Source organism: Astatotilapia calliptera, chromosome 17, assembly GCF_900246225.1.
Source record: "Astatotilapia calliptera chromosome 17, fAstCal1.2, whole genome shotgun sequence".
Taxonomy (NCBI): Eukaryota; Metazoa; Chordata; class Actinopteri; order Cichliformes; family Cichlidae; genus Astatotilapia; species Astatotilapia calliptera.
This window is the reverse complement of record NC_039318.1, coordinates 19,962,859-19,976,985: the sequence shown is the minus strand read 5'-3', so window position 1 is coordinate 19,976,985 and position 14,127 is coordinate 19,962,859. Positions and strand designations below refer to the sequence as shown.

General features: G+C 42.1%; 1 protein-coding gene across 1 annotated transcript in view; it reads right to left on the bottom strand.

Moving 5' to 3' along the window:
* The window catches only part of plxnb2a.1 (plexin b2a, tandem duplicate 1), a 230,874-nt gene that overhangs the window by 61,327 nt on the left and 155,420 nt on the right, over positions 1-14,127 (bottom strand). The window contains exons 4-8 of the mRNA XM_026148328.1: positions 4,981-5,498; positions 2,921-3,247; positions 2,493-2,631; positions 937-1,082; positions 671-850 (exon numbers count right to left, since the gene is read on the bottom strand). Coding sequence (XP_026004113.1) covers positions 671-850; positions 937-1,082; positions 2,493-2,631; positions 2,921-3,247; positions 4,981-5,493 — 1,305 coding nt within the window. The 5' untranslated portion in view covers positions 5,494-5,498. The remainder of the gene's footprint in view (positions 1-670; positions 851-936; positions 1,083-2,492; positions 2,632-2,920; positions 3,248-4,980; positions 5,499-14,127) is intronic.

The following is a 14,127-nucleotide window of genomic DNA, read 5'->3' as shown; positions in this document are numbered from 1 at the left end:
TCCATTTAACTTGCTACTCTCTATCCAGCTATCCACCAGCATGAAGGTAAAACTGTTGATTTAATGGCCTACCTATATTCCTACCCTTACCTATTGCCATGAGCTATGGGTGGTGATCAAAAGCGTAACCAAGCAGTCAAAATGAGCTTAGCCCAAATGGTGTCTGGCCTAAGTCTTAGAGGCAGGGGGAAGCACTCTTGGGATTTGGTATGAGACTCAAAGCACAGAAAGTACATCTGCTGCTCCCCAACACTGTAAGGTGCCAGATGAGAATGCCTTAAGGGTGGGGTGCTTTGTGCACGTCTAACTGAGAGCCTGGGGAGGACCAAGGGCATTCTGGGGAGAAGCAGTCTCTTAACTGTGCAAAAGTTCTGGGCATCGCTGCTAGGACTGTTTTCCTAATAACCCAGAAAAGTGGCAAAAATGGATGAGTTGATGGCAACTTTAACATAATAATGTCAGAGTTACAGTCAGACATAATTTTCCAGCATTCAGGGAATAAAAACAGAAAATGGCGTTCCTGTCTTTAAAAACCTCACTGAAAATATAGCACTCACTGGTTTTATGTACCTGAACCAAAGAAAGAAAAGACAACCTAAAAAAGAATAAATAAAGGCGAGGAGGGAACGAATAATCTAGAAGTGACAGGATAGTGAAAAACATTTGTTACCTCTCCAGTGGCGGTGCCCACAAACGCCACAGCGTGTCCCATTTCCTCTGCCACAGCGACGGCGGTCAAGTGAGCCTTATGGGTCAACGAGGGCTCGGCTGTTAGGGCGAACTCAGCCTTACTAGCCAGTGGGGAGGGCAGGAACTCTGCTCCACACTTGTACCTGTGAGCCATGTCATTCTAATGGAGTGGAAATATATTACTTTATAACCTTTCATCTACTGCTGTAGCCATGCTTTATTTTTGACACAGACCGATGTTCTCACCTGATTGTTGCTGAGGCACAGCTCGTCAGATTTGGAGGAATAAGGTGAATAAACAGCAGGTTTATGGTCAATGATGCCGCTGTTGCTGTAACAGGCTCCTATTATCTGTACCAGCTTATCATTAATTGCCTTCAGAGGGTACATGCCTACAAACAGGAGCAAACACATCATGTCGACAATAACCTCATTATTAATATTCACAAGTTGTGATAGACGAGGACACTTACGGTTTCTTTTCTCAGACCAAAATAATTGATTTTTAATCCCACTTCAAAAAGCAGTCATTTATCCCAGTGCCCAGTATCAAACTGGATTCTGGGATAGGCTAATGCTAGCAAAGGAGATTCTTCCATCTATCTGAACTGCTGCTTTAACAGTCATTAAATACACTTTGGCAAAATGCTGCTGTATTTAACATTTTTACGCACACCGGAAGATTAATATCAGATGTGATTAATGGCTACACAAGTCTTGGTCATGGAATTCTTTTGCTAGCTAAACTTTAATCTTAACCTGTTGGCTGCACAAATACTGGAAACCACATCACACGTCTGTGATGTCAAAGAAAACCCACAGTTTTCATGCTTGACAAAGAAAAGAAATTCACAATAACAATAGCATTTGCTGGTTTTTCCCTTAAACAGGCATCGATTTTTTACAGTGTTTAACCAAAAACAGTATGTAGCTGTACAAAACTTCCTGTTTATAACACAGGAGTTTGTTAAACTATACTTGCATAGTATAGGTTGTTTTAGTGGTAACACATTTGTCCTTTGCTGTCCTACATTACTGTCCAAAAGTCCTGAGCCACCCCCCATTTCTTTCTAAAATAAAAAAAATGGAAACAGGTGCAGTGATTTATTGAAACATGCAAACCTACAAGTAAAGCATATATGGCAAAACATTTATACAATACTAAGGAGTTGAAAGTCACTGTTTGTTTAATTTTTATATATTTATTCATCAGCACAGCCTGAACTTTTAGGAAAACTTTCTTGAAATTTAAAAATGAAGCTCATGCCAGTGAGATGCCTTCAAGATGGAAGACATGCAGCTCCAATCCATACCAGGGCCTTTTTGTCTCCATGTGAACCAGCTTGTTGGTGGGAAACTACTACTTTATGTCTGTCAAACTGTTACATCTTTAGGATTTTTTCCAACTTAAAACCTTTTCTTTGCAGAGTTGTCTGTTGTGCGTAGACACAACACTAGTTTATTCTTTGAATTTGGTATCTCTTTTATGCATGAATGACTCATAGGTCGGCGTTTAGTGGCTTAAACACGAAACATTCCTCTGGTTCAATCGAGTAAAAGCCATCGGTTATATTCCAGAATCAAATTTGCCCAGCTGTTATTGTCAGAGTACTTTAAAAGCTTACAGTTGAGGTTTCATGCCAAGAATGTAGTTTGATCTTTAAACATTTTAGCTGATAAAGATCATCTGATATAGTAAATAAAAATCCAGAGCTATGCTTGTATTGTTCAGGTGCTGTCTCACTTTGCAAAGATCTGCTGGAAAGAATCTTTATAAAGTTTAGTTCCAAGCTGACACTCACACATGGCTGAAGTGGACGGGTCTTCATCAGAAATAAAGGTGACAAAGAGCACCTTGTCAGAGGCTGAAACTGTTCCGTACTGGCTAGAGCTGGTCATACTCTGAGCCAAAGCTTTCCCCGGAGTTGCTACATAAGCAGCCTGGAAGAAGAGGAAAAGATAAAAATGCTGAATGTTTGGTGCTTTGTCTAAAAATATGTGTTTATCTGCGATACAGAGAAAGTGAACGCTGCATAAATGGAATCTACTTCCAGTGCATGTTAAATGTTTTTTTTTTTTTTTTAGAGGTCAGGACCGAGACACTCCTGAGAAGGATTCAATTCAAAGCAAACTCATCCAAACATAAAATGCGTTTTTCTGAGTCACTGCTGAGAGTTATACTGAATTGCTGGCAGCTTATTTCTGTGTCTGCAAAGTGCACAATCATTACCTGAACTTTGTTGTACTTGTTGGTAGCGCTACAGTTCAGCTGTAGCTCAGTGTAGGAGTAATAAAAGTGATCGTTCTCGCACATCCTGGAGATGAAGGTGAAGTTCTTGGTGTCCTGCACCCCGAGCGTACGGGAGAACAGGAAGTACACAAAGCCGCGGTCTTTGAAGGCAAAGCGGAAGTCGTGCAGGTACAACAGGACGAAAGGATTCGCCTGGACCGCAGAGGCCTCAATGATGCTGTCAAAAACCACCCAATCGCGATGGTCCTGGAGGATTCGCGTGGAGATCAGCTTGGTGCTGTCGTGGCTGCCGTACCCTTTGGCAACCTGAGATAAAAGAGGTGACAGATTCATTTAGGGTTTCGTTGCATAGGTCTTGAGACCAGTTGGCAACTGCCTGGCAACCACTGGTAGCTAAGTAAAAATGAGTTATCCCAACCAGTTGCTTGAGGTGACACTGATACAGTATCTAAAGCCCCATTCATGCAGGCTTAGAGACCAGTCTCCACCAAAAACCAACAGTCTTGACCTTTCAGTCGAGAGGTTGCTGAAGGTTGCTAGCAAGAAAATTGGTCATAAACAGGGTCCTGTTCGAAAACTGTTGTTATTACTTTGGTTCCAAACACCTGGAAGTTGGCATGGAAGACTGGACTGCAAACCTCACCAGCTACTCGCCAAGCAGTAGTAAAACAGTGAAACATTCAATGCACACCAGAATCCCCTGCAAAGTAAAAGTTAACCGTTATGAACTGTGTTAGTGTTGCTGTAAGACAACTTTTACCTTGACACGCTGTCCCTTTCTGGTTTGCATTTTAAGCTTCACTACAGCTCAGAGAGTAAATGGCGAGTGTTTGCATACATGGTGGCATCTTCCATGCAAATCACATGCAACCACAGCAATCTGCTAACCACCAAAGCAATCCTAAGTATAACTCTTTATGACCAATTTTACCCAGTGGCAGGCAGCAACCTTTGGAAAACACATTTTTCCCTAGCAGCTGGAGGTTGTCAACCGGTCTCTAGGCCAGTATGAAAACATCTCACTTCACTACTTTGCTGAATTTAAGAAATTCCAACATGGCAGCCCCCACCACTCATTTTTAAAATTAGTTTTTCTTAATGTATCCAGATTTATGCCTGGAACATATAATGAACCATCCATTTACAGAACAGATGGTGAAGAGCCTGAAATATCTTAAGAAAAATAAGCCCAGTTTCAAAAAACATGTATTTTCTTCACATTCCACAAAAAAATGCTACATTCATAAATCAAAGAAAGGCATCGGCGTGGCTCCTCGCTTTAACCATCTTCATGCTGGTGTGACATGGCCCATAAATTCATGCAGTGAAGGAAATAAAAGGCGCAGGAAACATTAAGCAGTTGATTTATTTGCATTTTTACTTACAGTTTGCTCTTTGTGACTCTGAGAACCCGCACTTAACAGTAGATTTACCTTAACAATGGATCAAGCAGCTGGCTCGTGAGGAGGATGGAGCAACAAGAAGCCAAAGAAAGTGAATACCAGACCTATATTCATCAAGTGGAGAGTATTTGAATGCACTTCTTTGTTTGTGTCCACTGGATGTGCACATCAACCACACATTCATCTTTATAGGATGAAAATATATTGCTAAATGCATTTAAAGTGCATCCTTCTGCTGAGAAATACAACCCATTCTCCTCTCACTCCAGCAAACAGAGCCATCGAGAGGGGAAAAATATATTTGATTTGATTAGAAGAACCATTAAAAGCGTCTATATGCATGTTTGGAATAGAGGGGAAAACTCAGTGGAAGACATAACATCATAAACCATCTTTTAAAGGCCAATTCTCCGACGCTGTATAAATAAAACGAAAAACACTTAAAGATAACTGACAAGAGAGCTCATTTCCCATATGGCTGCCAATTTAATTTCTCTACAAATTGCAGTTTTATTGTGTTTGCTCACACAGTATCACAGATGGTGAAGATCATCTGAATTATTATTTTTTATTTACTGCAGGAAATAATTTGAACTTTCCATTTGTGTGCGCGAATGTGTGTTTTTCCGTCCTCACCAGAAACACTGTCAAGTTGTCTTTCTCCTCTGTGAAATACGACATCACTCCCACCACAGAGACGCCCTCCTCGGCGCTCGCCACGTATGACTTCTCCCCTTTGTTGTCGCTGAAGTACAGCTGGTGGTCCACCTTGCTCAGGTTGCGCAGCGAGCAGATGCCTCTGAAGAGGCTGCCGCACACCACCAGCACGTCTTTGGTCCCGTGCACCAGCAGCAGCTTGTTGTGGTTGTTGGTTTCCACGGCCTCCTCGCAGGCGTCGTTGACAGGCGGCGTGCACTGCCGGTTGTCCTTCTTCGGGCCCGTTTTGGCTTGGAACTCGAGGTTAAGGTCAGAGTTCAGCTGGTATATTGCGTTAACGGCGCCGACGTACAGACGGCCCGTGTGGGGATCAGCCACCACGTTGTTTATCAAAGTTTCGGATGAGAACACTGCGTTCTCACCGTGGGAGGGCCTGTAGCAAAGAGCTGCCACGAAGACTAGGGCAAAACACCACCCCCACCACCGCTCCATCGTGTCTGGGACAAAAACAGGAGACAAAACATTTATTTCAAATGGTCATTTTTCCTGATTTTTTTTAGCTTAAATTCATAAAGGAAATATTGGCAGCCAAGTTTTAAAGGGTCCAACAACAATTTATATATTTTTATACTTAAATCACAACACTCTGATCAACAAACACCTCATAGATGATTCTTTTGACCTGGCTTTTAACGCTCTCACTAAAATGTCACAGGTAAGCCAAAAGCGCTGGACAAAGAGGCAGGGTTAAAAGTCCAAAATAAAATCTTTAATCAATGCTGGGGTCAAACACAGAAAGGTGAAGGCAAGAAGCAGGCAAATGGTAAAATCCAAAAAACACTCGAAAATGTGTGGAGGACACAATGAAATGCCTGGAAGGACTGATGAGTGATAACAAGACAGCCTGGCAGCAAACAAAGAGAAACCTTTTCACACTTCTGCCCTCAGGTAAGCACTACACAAGTCTGAAATCAAGCACAAAAAACCCTCACAAATAGCTTCTACCCACAAGCCGTCAGACTCCTGAATAGGGCAATTAGCACTGCCCCCCACTCACTCCATCACTCCTCCTGACTGCTGCTTCTCCATCTCCATTATTATCAATTGCATGCAATATTTACACCAGGCAAAAGCAGCTTTTTTTTTTAACCCAGATTTTACCTGCACACTGATTTTTCATTATAGTTCCATGTTTTTACATGGAGAGCCAAGTTATAATCACGGCTTAAACTAGCGTGCATGTCTTTGGACTGTGGTGATGGTCGCGGTGCCCAGGGAGCTCATGCGTGCACAGGGGTGGGGGAAACATGCAGGCTCTACATGGCCGATGGATTCAAACACAGGACCTTGACCTCAGTGTTAGGACTGGAACTGAATTGAGCCGATAGTCAGCCGACTGATAACCAGTGAATTGGCAATTTTCCATTTATTTATGGAATATCTTTGGACATGGATGTTTATCTGAACGAAAATATATCAAGATTTTTCATTATTGTGATATCGTGGCTCAAGAGTTGGGAGTTTGCCTTGTAATCGGAAGGTTGCTGGTTCGAGCCCTGGCTTGGACAGTCTCGGTCGTTGTGTCCTTGGGCAAGACACTTCACCCGTTGCCTACTGGTGGTGGTCAGAGGGCCCGGTGGCGCCAGTGTCCAGCAGCCTCGCCTCTGTCAGTGCGCCCCAGGGTGGCTGTGGCTACAATGTAGCTTGCCATCACCAGTGTGTGAATGGGTGGATGACTGGATGTGTAAAGTGCTTTGGGGTCCTTAGGGACTAGTAAAGCGCTATATAAATACAGGCCATTTACCATTTATATTAAATATTATTTAAGACCGCTTCATAAAAGCCCTGTTCAACTGTCTTTCTCCAACAAACATTGCTGACAACGAACCCAGTGAACTTGAAACCGTGGAAACACTGGGAATAGTGCTTGTCCTCTAAACAAAGCAGAGTCTTTAACGGCACTCTGACATTGCAGAGCAGCACCAACAGCAGCACAAACTCAAGGAGAAAAGAATGAACGCTGAGAGCAAAGAGAGACGCAAAGAAATAATGAGGAGCTTCTCATTAAACCCAGAACATCCTTTACTGGAGGAAGAGGAGAGGGGTGGGGGAGCTGGGGGAGGAGGAGGAGGAGATGGTGGAGGTAACGAACTCAAAGTGAGAGTTGCTGAGCCAGATTAGATTAGCAAAGACAAAAGAAGTGTGTGTGTGTGTGTGTGTGTGTGAGAAAGAGAGACTGAGTGTAGCAATTAGTTGTCTGACACACTGAGATTCTCCTTCCATTAGTCTAGATGGGTGTGTTTAATTATAGCTGTGGCCTGTGGCTGTAAAACAAGGCTCTAGTTTTCAGCAACACCACACTCACTGTAATGTCTTTCTGCTCTAACCCTGTGCAGATGTCCAGAGGTGCAACTTCAGGTTCTCCACAACTGCTTCACATCAGCTGAAATCATTTTCATCACTTTCTTCCTTCTGAATGTTAGCGGGCACCTCACGAAAATCTTTCTAATTAACGAGGCCTCGTCTCTGCCTCCCCGCTCACATAAATCAAAACGCTTATTGTCGCATCATGGTTATTTATTTTTTGCTTTCATTATCTGGTATTTTACTGGCCAACTGCTGCTTTTACAGCAGGAATCAGATAGTTCTGATTGGTGTTCAATTGACTGGTGCATCCCCTGTGTTTCTGCTCCCTGCTAATTGAATTCACTTCAGGTCGGTTCACTGCAAAGGGATTTATTAGCGTGAAAAGACTTATCTCGCTACCCACCTGCTCTCCCAAATTACCCGTCCTCAGATATCAAGAGTCAGGTAGTCTAATGGCTGCAGTGCAGAGTTTAGAGAAGTGCTAGAGAGGAGAAAATGCTGGGAACACACACACACACACACACACACACACACACACACACACACACACACACACACACACACACACACACACACACACACACACACACACACACACACAGAGCTACTCAAGAACAGTGCTTACCAAAGGTTTGAAACCCTGTTTTTTGGAAAATGTGAATATTTCAACAAGTCCTCAAACTAAATCATCATATCTGGGTTTGGAGAGGGAGGCGAGGGTGGCACAGGCATTTACTCTCACTTGCTCTGGTTCAGGTGCTAAAAATAAAGGGATAGTGTTAAGAAAAGTAAAGATTTGGCTTAAAATACTCAGTTTTTCTGTGTTTCCAGGGTAACGCAAGTTCCTCCACCACAAGATGTTGACACCCTCAGACCACATGCACTTCTTCAGATGGCCACTAAGGGCCATTAAACGTTAAAATGACATATAGTAACTATAGTAGCCATAGTAGTCGGAAGGTCCTCCCGTTTCCTTTTGCATCCGGGCTTTTCACAGTCCTGGTAATCAACCAGAGCTAACCCACAGTAAGAAGTTGGCAAGCGTCTGCAGACAAGTCGCTATCGTCTATGCAGATTCTGAATACGCACAGTAACCTTAGTAATTTACTGCCTCTTAATAATCAAATAACTGATACTGAAAATACCTGTCATTGGCCAAAGTCAGGGAAATGTAAGAAAACAGGCACATGGAAGTATTCAAAACCAGAGTCCTGTACCCTGGATGCATGAAGTCTCCCGTTGTTCTTTTACCAAAACAAACATAAGGAGTAGAAGAAAAAAGGCTCAGAAAAAGAAGCCCAAAGTTTGGTTGAGCTTTATAAAGGTTGTTTGTTAAAATGAAAAGATTGCACTGCCGCCTGACTGGCAGATTTAATTTGGCTGGACATCATTATTCTCAGTTTTCACACATTTAAAGAGATGCAAACTTAAGGGCTGATTATTATGCAGCACTTTCAGCTCTACAATAGTCAAAAGGTTAAATTCTACAGTGAACTATAAACAAGCTTCTTATCCCTCCTACTTCTGCTTTGAGCCTTTAAAATGTGCTTGTTAGCGAATGTGGTTAAACTGCCAAATGAGGGTGCGGGTCAACACCTACTCCTCTGTGTTTTTACCACCTTTTGCTCCCACGTTAACGCTGCCTCTGTGTCGCTGTCATGTGGCCGCCTCTCTCATTAAATTTCACATCTCCAAGGTGCCCAGCTCTGTAAGAAGGGATAAAGACGACAGGTATATTCACCTTCTCCTCTCGCTCAGAAGGCCTGTTATGGATGTGTGCATCTGCCACATCAAAGGAGAAAAAAAAATCATCTCTGGCTCCACTCAGGAGCTGACTCTGTGCTCTGCCAGCCATCTTGCCCCTTTCTTTTCTCTCTGCAGTATTTCCTCTCTTTCATCCTCCTGCTCTGGTTCTTTAACCCTGACTGGTGTCAGCTCAGGAATAAACTGGGTGTGTGTGTTTCTGTGCGTCTGCTCTTGTTCTTGTGAGAACCAGCTTGACTTTTAGATGTGTAGTTGTCTTGGGTGAAAAGCTTCTCTTTGCATTTAAAGCGGACCACAATAAAAACACATATTCATAAAGATCAGCGTTGACAGCTTATTTTTAAAGATGTTTTAAAGCATGGTTACTGTTGAACGGAGGGAACTGACAAAGCTGAAAACTGAAAAGGATGCTCACTGCTTCCTCATTCCTACTGAATGATTCAGTAAAAATTGTGTAAACGAGACAAAAGCTGGTAGGCAAATGAGCAGTTTTTACTTTTGCTACCATTCGGCGACGTTCATACAAACTATGAGTGACCACAGCAGTCTGCTAGCAGCCACAGCAATTGGCAAGAAGGAGGTTAATGGGGTCGCACCCTTGTTAAAACTGATTTCACTCAGCGACAGCCAGCAACCACTCGCCAACCAGTCTGAGGGTGAGGAAGTATCTCTGTACCTAGTGACCACAGGAGATTTGAGACAAAGAGGGCTTAGAGTGCGGAAACAGACAACTCACTTAACTCACAGTGAAAATATTACCTGAAGAAATAACTCAATGGCATCATATAAATCAGCTTACATGTTGCAAATTATCTGATATCATGCACAGCATGTGTCACAGATGAAACGCACCCCTGACAGACTCGACTTTATCTCATTCCTGGCCCTGTGGGACGGACAGAGGCGGATGGGTTCAAGGCCTCAGGCCACATTTTGCCCAACACAGCTCAACGCACTCATTCAATTAAATTCAGTTGTATTTTATATACATAAACCTGTGTCTGTGGTTAGTCATCTTTAGGAACTAATGACTTATTTGTTTAAGGTTATGAATTTTTAACATTGAAAAATTGAGCTTAAAAGAACCCAGTGAGTTTAAATATGACACAAATGGGTTTACATCATATTTAAACACATAGGAGATAAAATAGGAGCGAGACGTGGCGTTTGACACATCACGTGTGTACTTCACTGAATAAACAGCAATACCTGGGAATGATAATAGTCAGATTACTCTCATGTGGCTGACAGTTTCATCCAGTATACCATGAAGAAGTCATCATATCTGCCCTGAATACACTGAATTTTGGACTCTGTGATCATCTTTGTTGTCTTTGACATTCAGCTTATTACTTTAAATGTTTCTGCATATGACATCCAGTGAACCTGGTCTCCAAGGCAACAGACATGCTAAAAAAGACAAATATTACAACATGGGCCGTCTTAAAACTCAATTTTTGGTCTTGACCAACTGCTGAGGAAAATATCTGGCTCTTTAGATGCCAAATATTCCACTGTATGCACATGGTAGCCAAAAATGATCCTGATTAGAGCGATGACACATTTAGGTTGCAGGCAAAGAAACTGCAAAATGAGCTAAAAGACACTAAAATTACACATTTGGCAATAAACTTGTGTGGGCTAATCACAATCAGGGGACATACAGTGATTAGGTCCATTGTTTAGATAAGTAATACTGACCCCAGCAGTAATTTTTCATATCAAATCTGGTTTCACCAACTTCCCCCTTCTGTCTAATCACCACTGTAAAAGAACCTGAACACAGCACCTTGGGTCTCGGTAACTTCAAGCATTTAAAGCCATTCTTTTAATGTGTTATAGACAATGATTAACTGAGAAAATAATCACCCAGTTAATTGAGGATGAAAACCATTGTTAGATGCAGCCCTTGTGAGAAGGATGCTAACTGGCTGATTGTTTTATACCTGTGCAAAAGCATCAGCCCTCCTCACGTTCCTCCACTCATTTATTTCCATCTGTAGCACGCCTGTATCCATCTGTTGGGAGTCAGATTATAGGTTTGACATATCTGGGTTAACAGAATTCAGGAATTAATGTATTCAGTAAAAGGTCTGCTTAAATTTAGTATTACAACTGCCTCCGTTGTAGTACCAGCACTGCATTAGAGTGAAAACTGGAATTACCAACAATGGGATTAAATGCAAATGCAGTGATAAAAATCGAAGACCAGGACACACACATACACACTAATAGGCAAGTGAACAGCAGTATGTGACTCATTAAAATCCTGGGTGCATACTTTGTAAAAGTCTTGAGCACTGACCCCTCTGCTAAAAAGTTTGGAGTGAAACTAAATCCAGGAATGTCTGCCGAAGCTCCAGCCAGGGGAATAAAGCCTGACTGATTTTCTCCTTCTGTCTAACCTCTCTAAGCTTTTCTCTTTCTAGCTGCTCTTTATAATTCACATTGTTTCGCTCTCCCGCTCTCTGTCTTTACATCTTTACCCGCGGGAACAAGTTCAAACAAAACCGGTGTTCTGACACACGAGATCCCGAGGGATTAACCTGGTCTGAAACGCCATCTATGGCTCTGTCTGTCAGTTTGTCTTTCTCACTGAGTGTTTGTACTTTAACCTGCCTGTCTGTCCACATGTGGTTTGTGCCTGGCTAACATTTCACCTCAAAAAACATTTAATATGTGACAGTCTGGTTTCCATTAAGTTTGTGATCCAAGAACATTGTATAACATTCTTGGAGAGACACCCGATCGTCCAGTCTTAGGTTTTGTTTTAGGTTTTTCTCTGAAATGTTGCAATGCTGCAAAAGTTCTATTAAACAGTGTAAAGGCAATTTAAGCAGAGCTAATTGTACTCAGTGCAAGATGACAAAGCAGCTGAAAGAAGGCTCATTTTTTTGTAAATCTGGCAAAATAATCTGAAGCACCCAAGCCACCAGCACTGCTAAAATAAAAGTGAAGAAAAAGGGCTGCAAACCTGTGGCTGATGAGCCAAAACATGGCCCCTTTTTCCTGTCTCTGGTGGCGCTCTGTGGCTTTGACAAGAATCCTAGATGACTCGAGTTATTTTCAGTAAAAGACCAGTCGTGCTTAGGTATGTAATAACTTCCTGAAAGACCGTTTATGAGTTAGGACACTTAATTGTCCCATTTTTATTTATTTTATTATTTATTTTTTTACAAATCATCCACAAGAATTTAGAAATTAAATTGTCAAAGTCACCAAAAAATCATAAATAGCTTATTGCCGGTTGCGCCACCTTCTTTATAAGGCTTAAATGTGTTTTGTGGCTCCTTAAAAACTTTAGTTCAGAAATTGTTAAAGAATTTGATCTTCATCACAGGGTTGCTTTTAAACTATACCATCTGTGTATATTACAGGGTTCTGCATTATTTTGGAGACATCCCAAGTCTTAAGTTATGTTCAGACAAGCCAGTTCTAGAGTTGCCCTGACTGCCCACAAACCAAGCTGGTATAATTGAGAGGGCTGCCAAGCTGAAAATGTTTAAATCTGCTGCTTGGCCTAATGAATCTGACTTGCCCGGGAGCTAAGGTGAAGATAAGAAACAAGTGTTAAGTTTAGCTACAGGTTGAGAAAAACCCACAGAGAAACAGTCCATGAAGTCATCGCTAGCTAGCTTGGAGCTAAAGACTGTAAAGTAAGTACAATGATTGCTTGGGGCAATAAACCATAGACATTTTGACAAGGTCAAAAATCGGCTTCACTGTCTGAAAATGATCAAACTCTCTCCAGAAGAATTATATAACTGTTTTCATAAGCTAAGAGGTTCAACTGATCCTGATGGGTTGTGTTGATGGAATATCACTGAAAATGCCAGGAATTTCCAGAGAATGTAAAAATAACTCATTTTAGATGAAGTTATCCACCTTTAAGTCCCGTATAAATGTGCAGAAATCCAAACCAACATTGGCTGAGCTCTTGTAATATTTTACAGATGTTGGATCTCTGAGTCAGACCCCAGTTTGGATGGAAACCTTTTCAAATATGCTGCACCTTTCTCCAGGAATAGAAGAATCTCAGATTCCCAGAACTGTTTATCAAGTCAGCTGTAAAAGAGCTGAAAAATAGCACTGTTATTCAGTGTATGTATTTTGCACATATCATGACACCCAGTCACTATTTCCTCTTGTTAATATACATTAGGTAATTCCAGAAAAGCAGCAATTTATCACCTTTTCTACCTGCATTAGTGGATCCCTGCTACTGTACCGAGATCCATCCTTCAGTCTATTTGCTCCTCAGGTGTGGGGCTGACATTTAGACATTGCTCTTAACTTGGCTGGATATCTGCAGTATCAAATGACACCTTATCTTTTTCCATCTTACTTTCACATTAGTGTGCTGGAAAGTTATGGTACCAGCAGAATCGTTTTCTTGTTTATGAGAGGAATCTTCTCCGATTTCAAAACACCCCAATGTGGTCTCATTTACATTCATGCCCACTGCTGGGCGACATTAGCCATTCATGACATCGGGCCGCAGGAACATTGGAGCTGATTGGCCGGGCCTAGAGGGGATATGAGTGCTATGATTGGCGGAGCCCGGGGGAAATGGAGTTCTTATTGGTGGTAATGAAGAAGCCTGAAGGAGAGCATGGCTGAGACAAAGTAAGCATAAAACTAAAAGACCGAAGAGGATAGAACACACACAGTCGCTATACCTCATCTATCACACACACACACACACACACACACACACACACACACACACACACACACACAATCTCCTTTACCATTCCCAGAGTCCACAGCTACATCATACAATTTATACTGCAGAGATACAAACAGAGACCGAGAGGATGCAGAGGTATCAGAGTTGCTTTTGAAGAGGCTCTTGAGGAGGCGCCAGGTGTACTGAAAGCAATGGAGACTATTGCTGTATTAGCACCACATATGCTGCCTAGACGTCCGAGTCATCCCAGAAAGATGGGTTTGAAAAAGAAAATATGCCACTATACCAGAGGGAAACTTATAGAC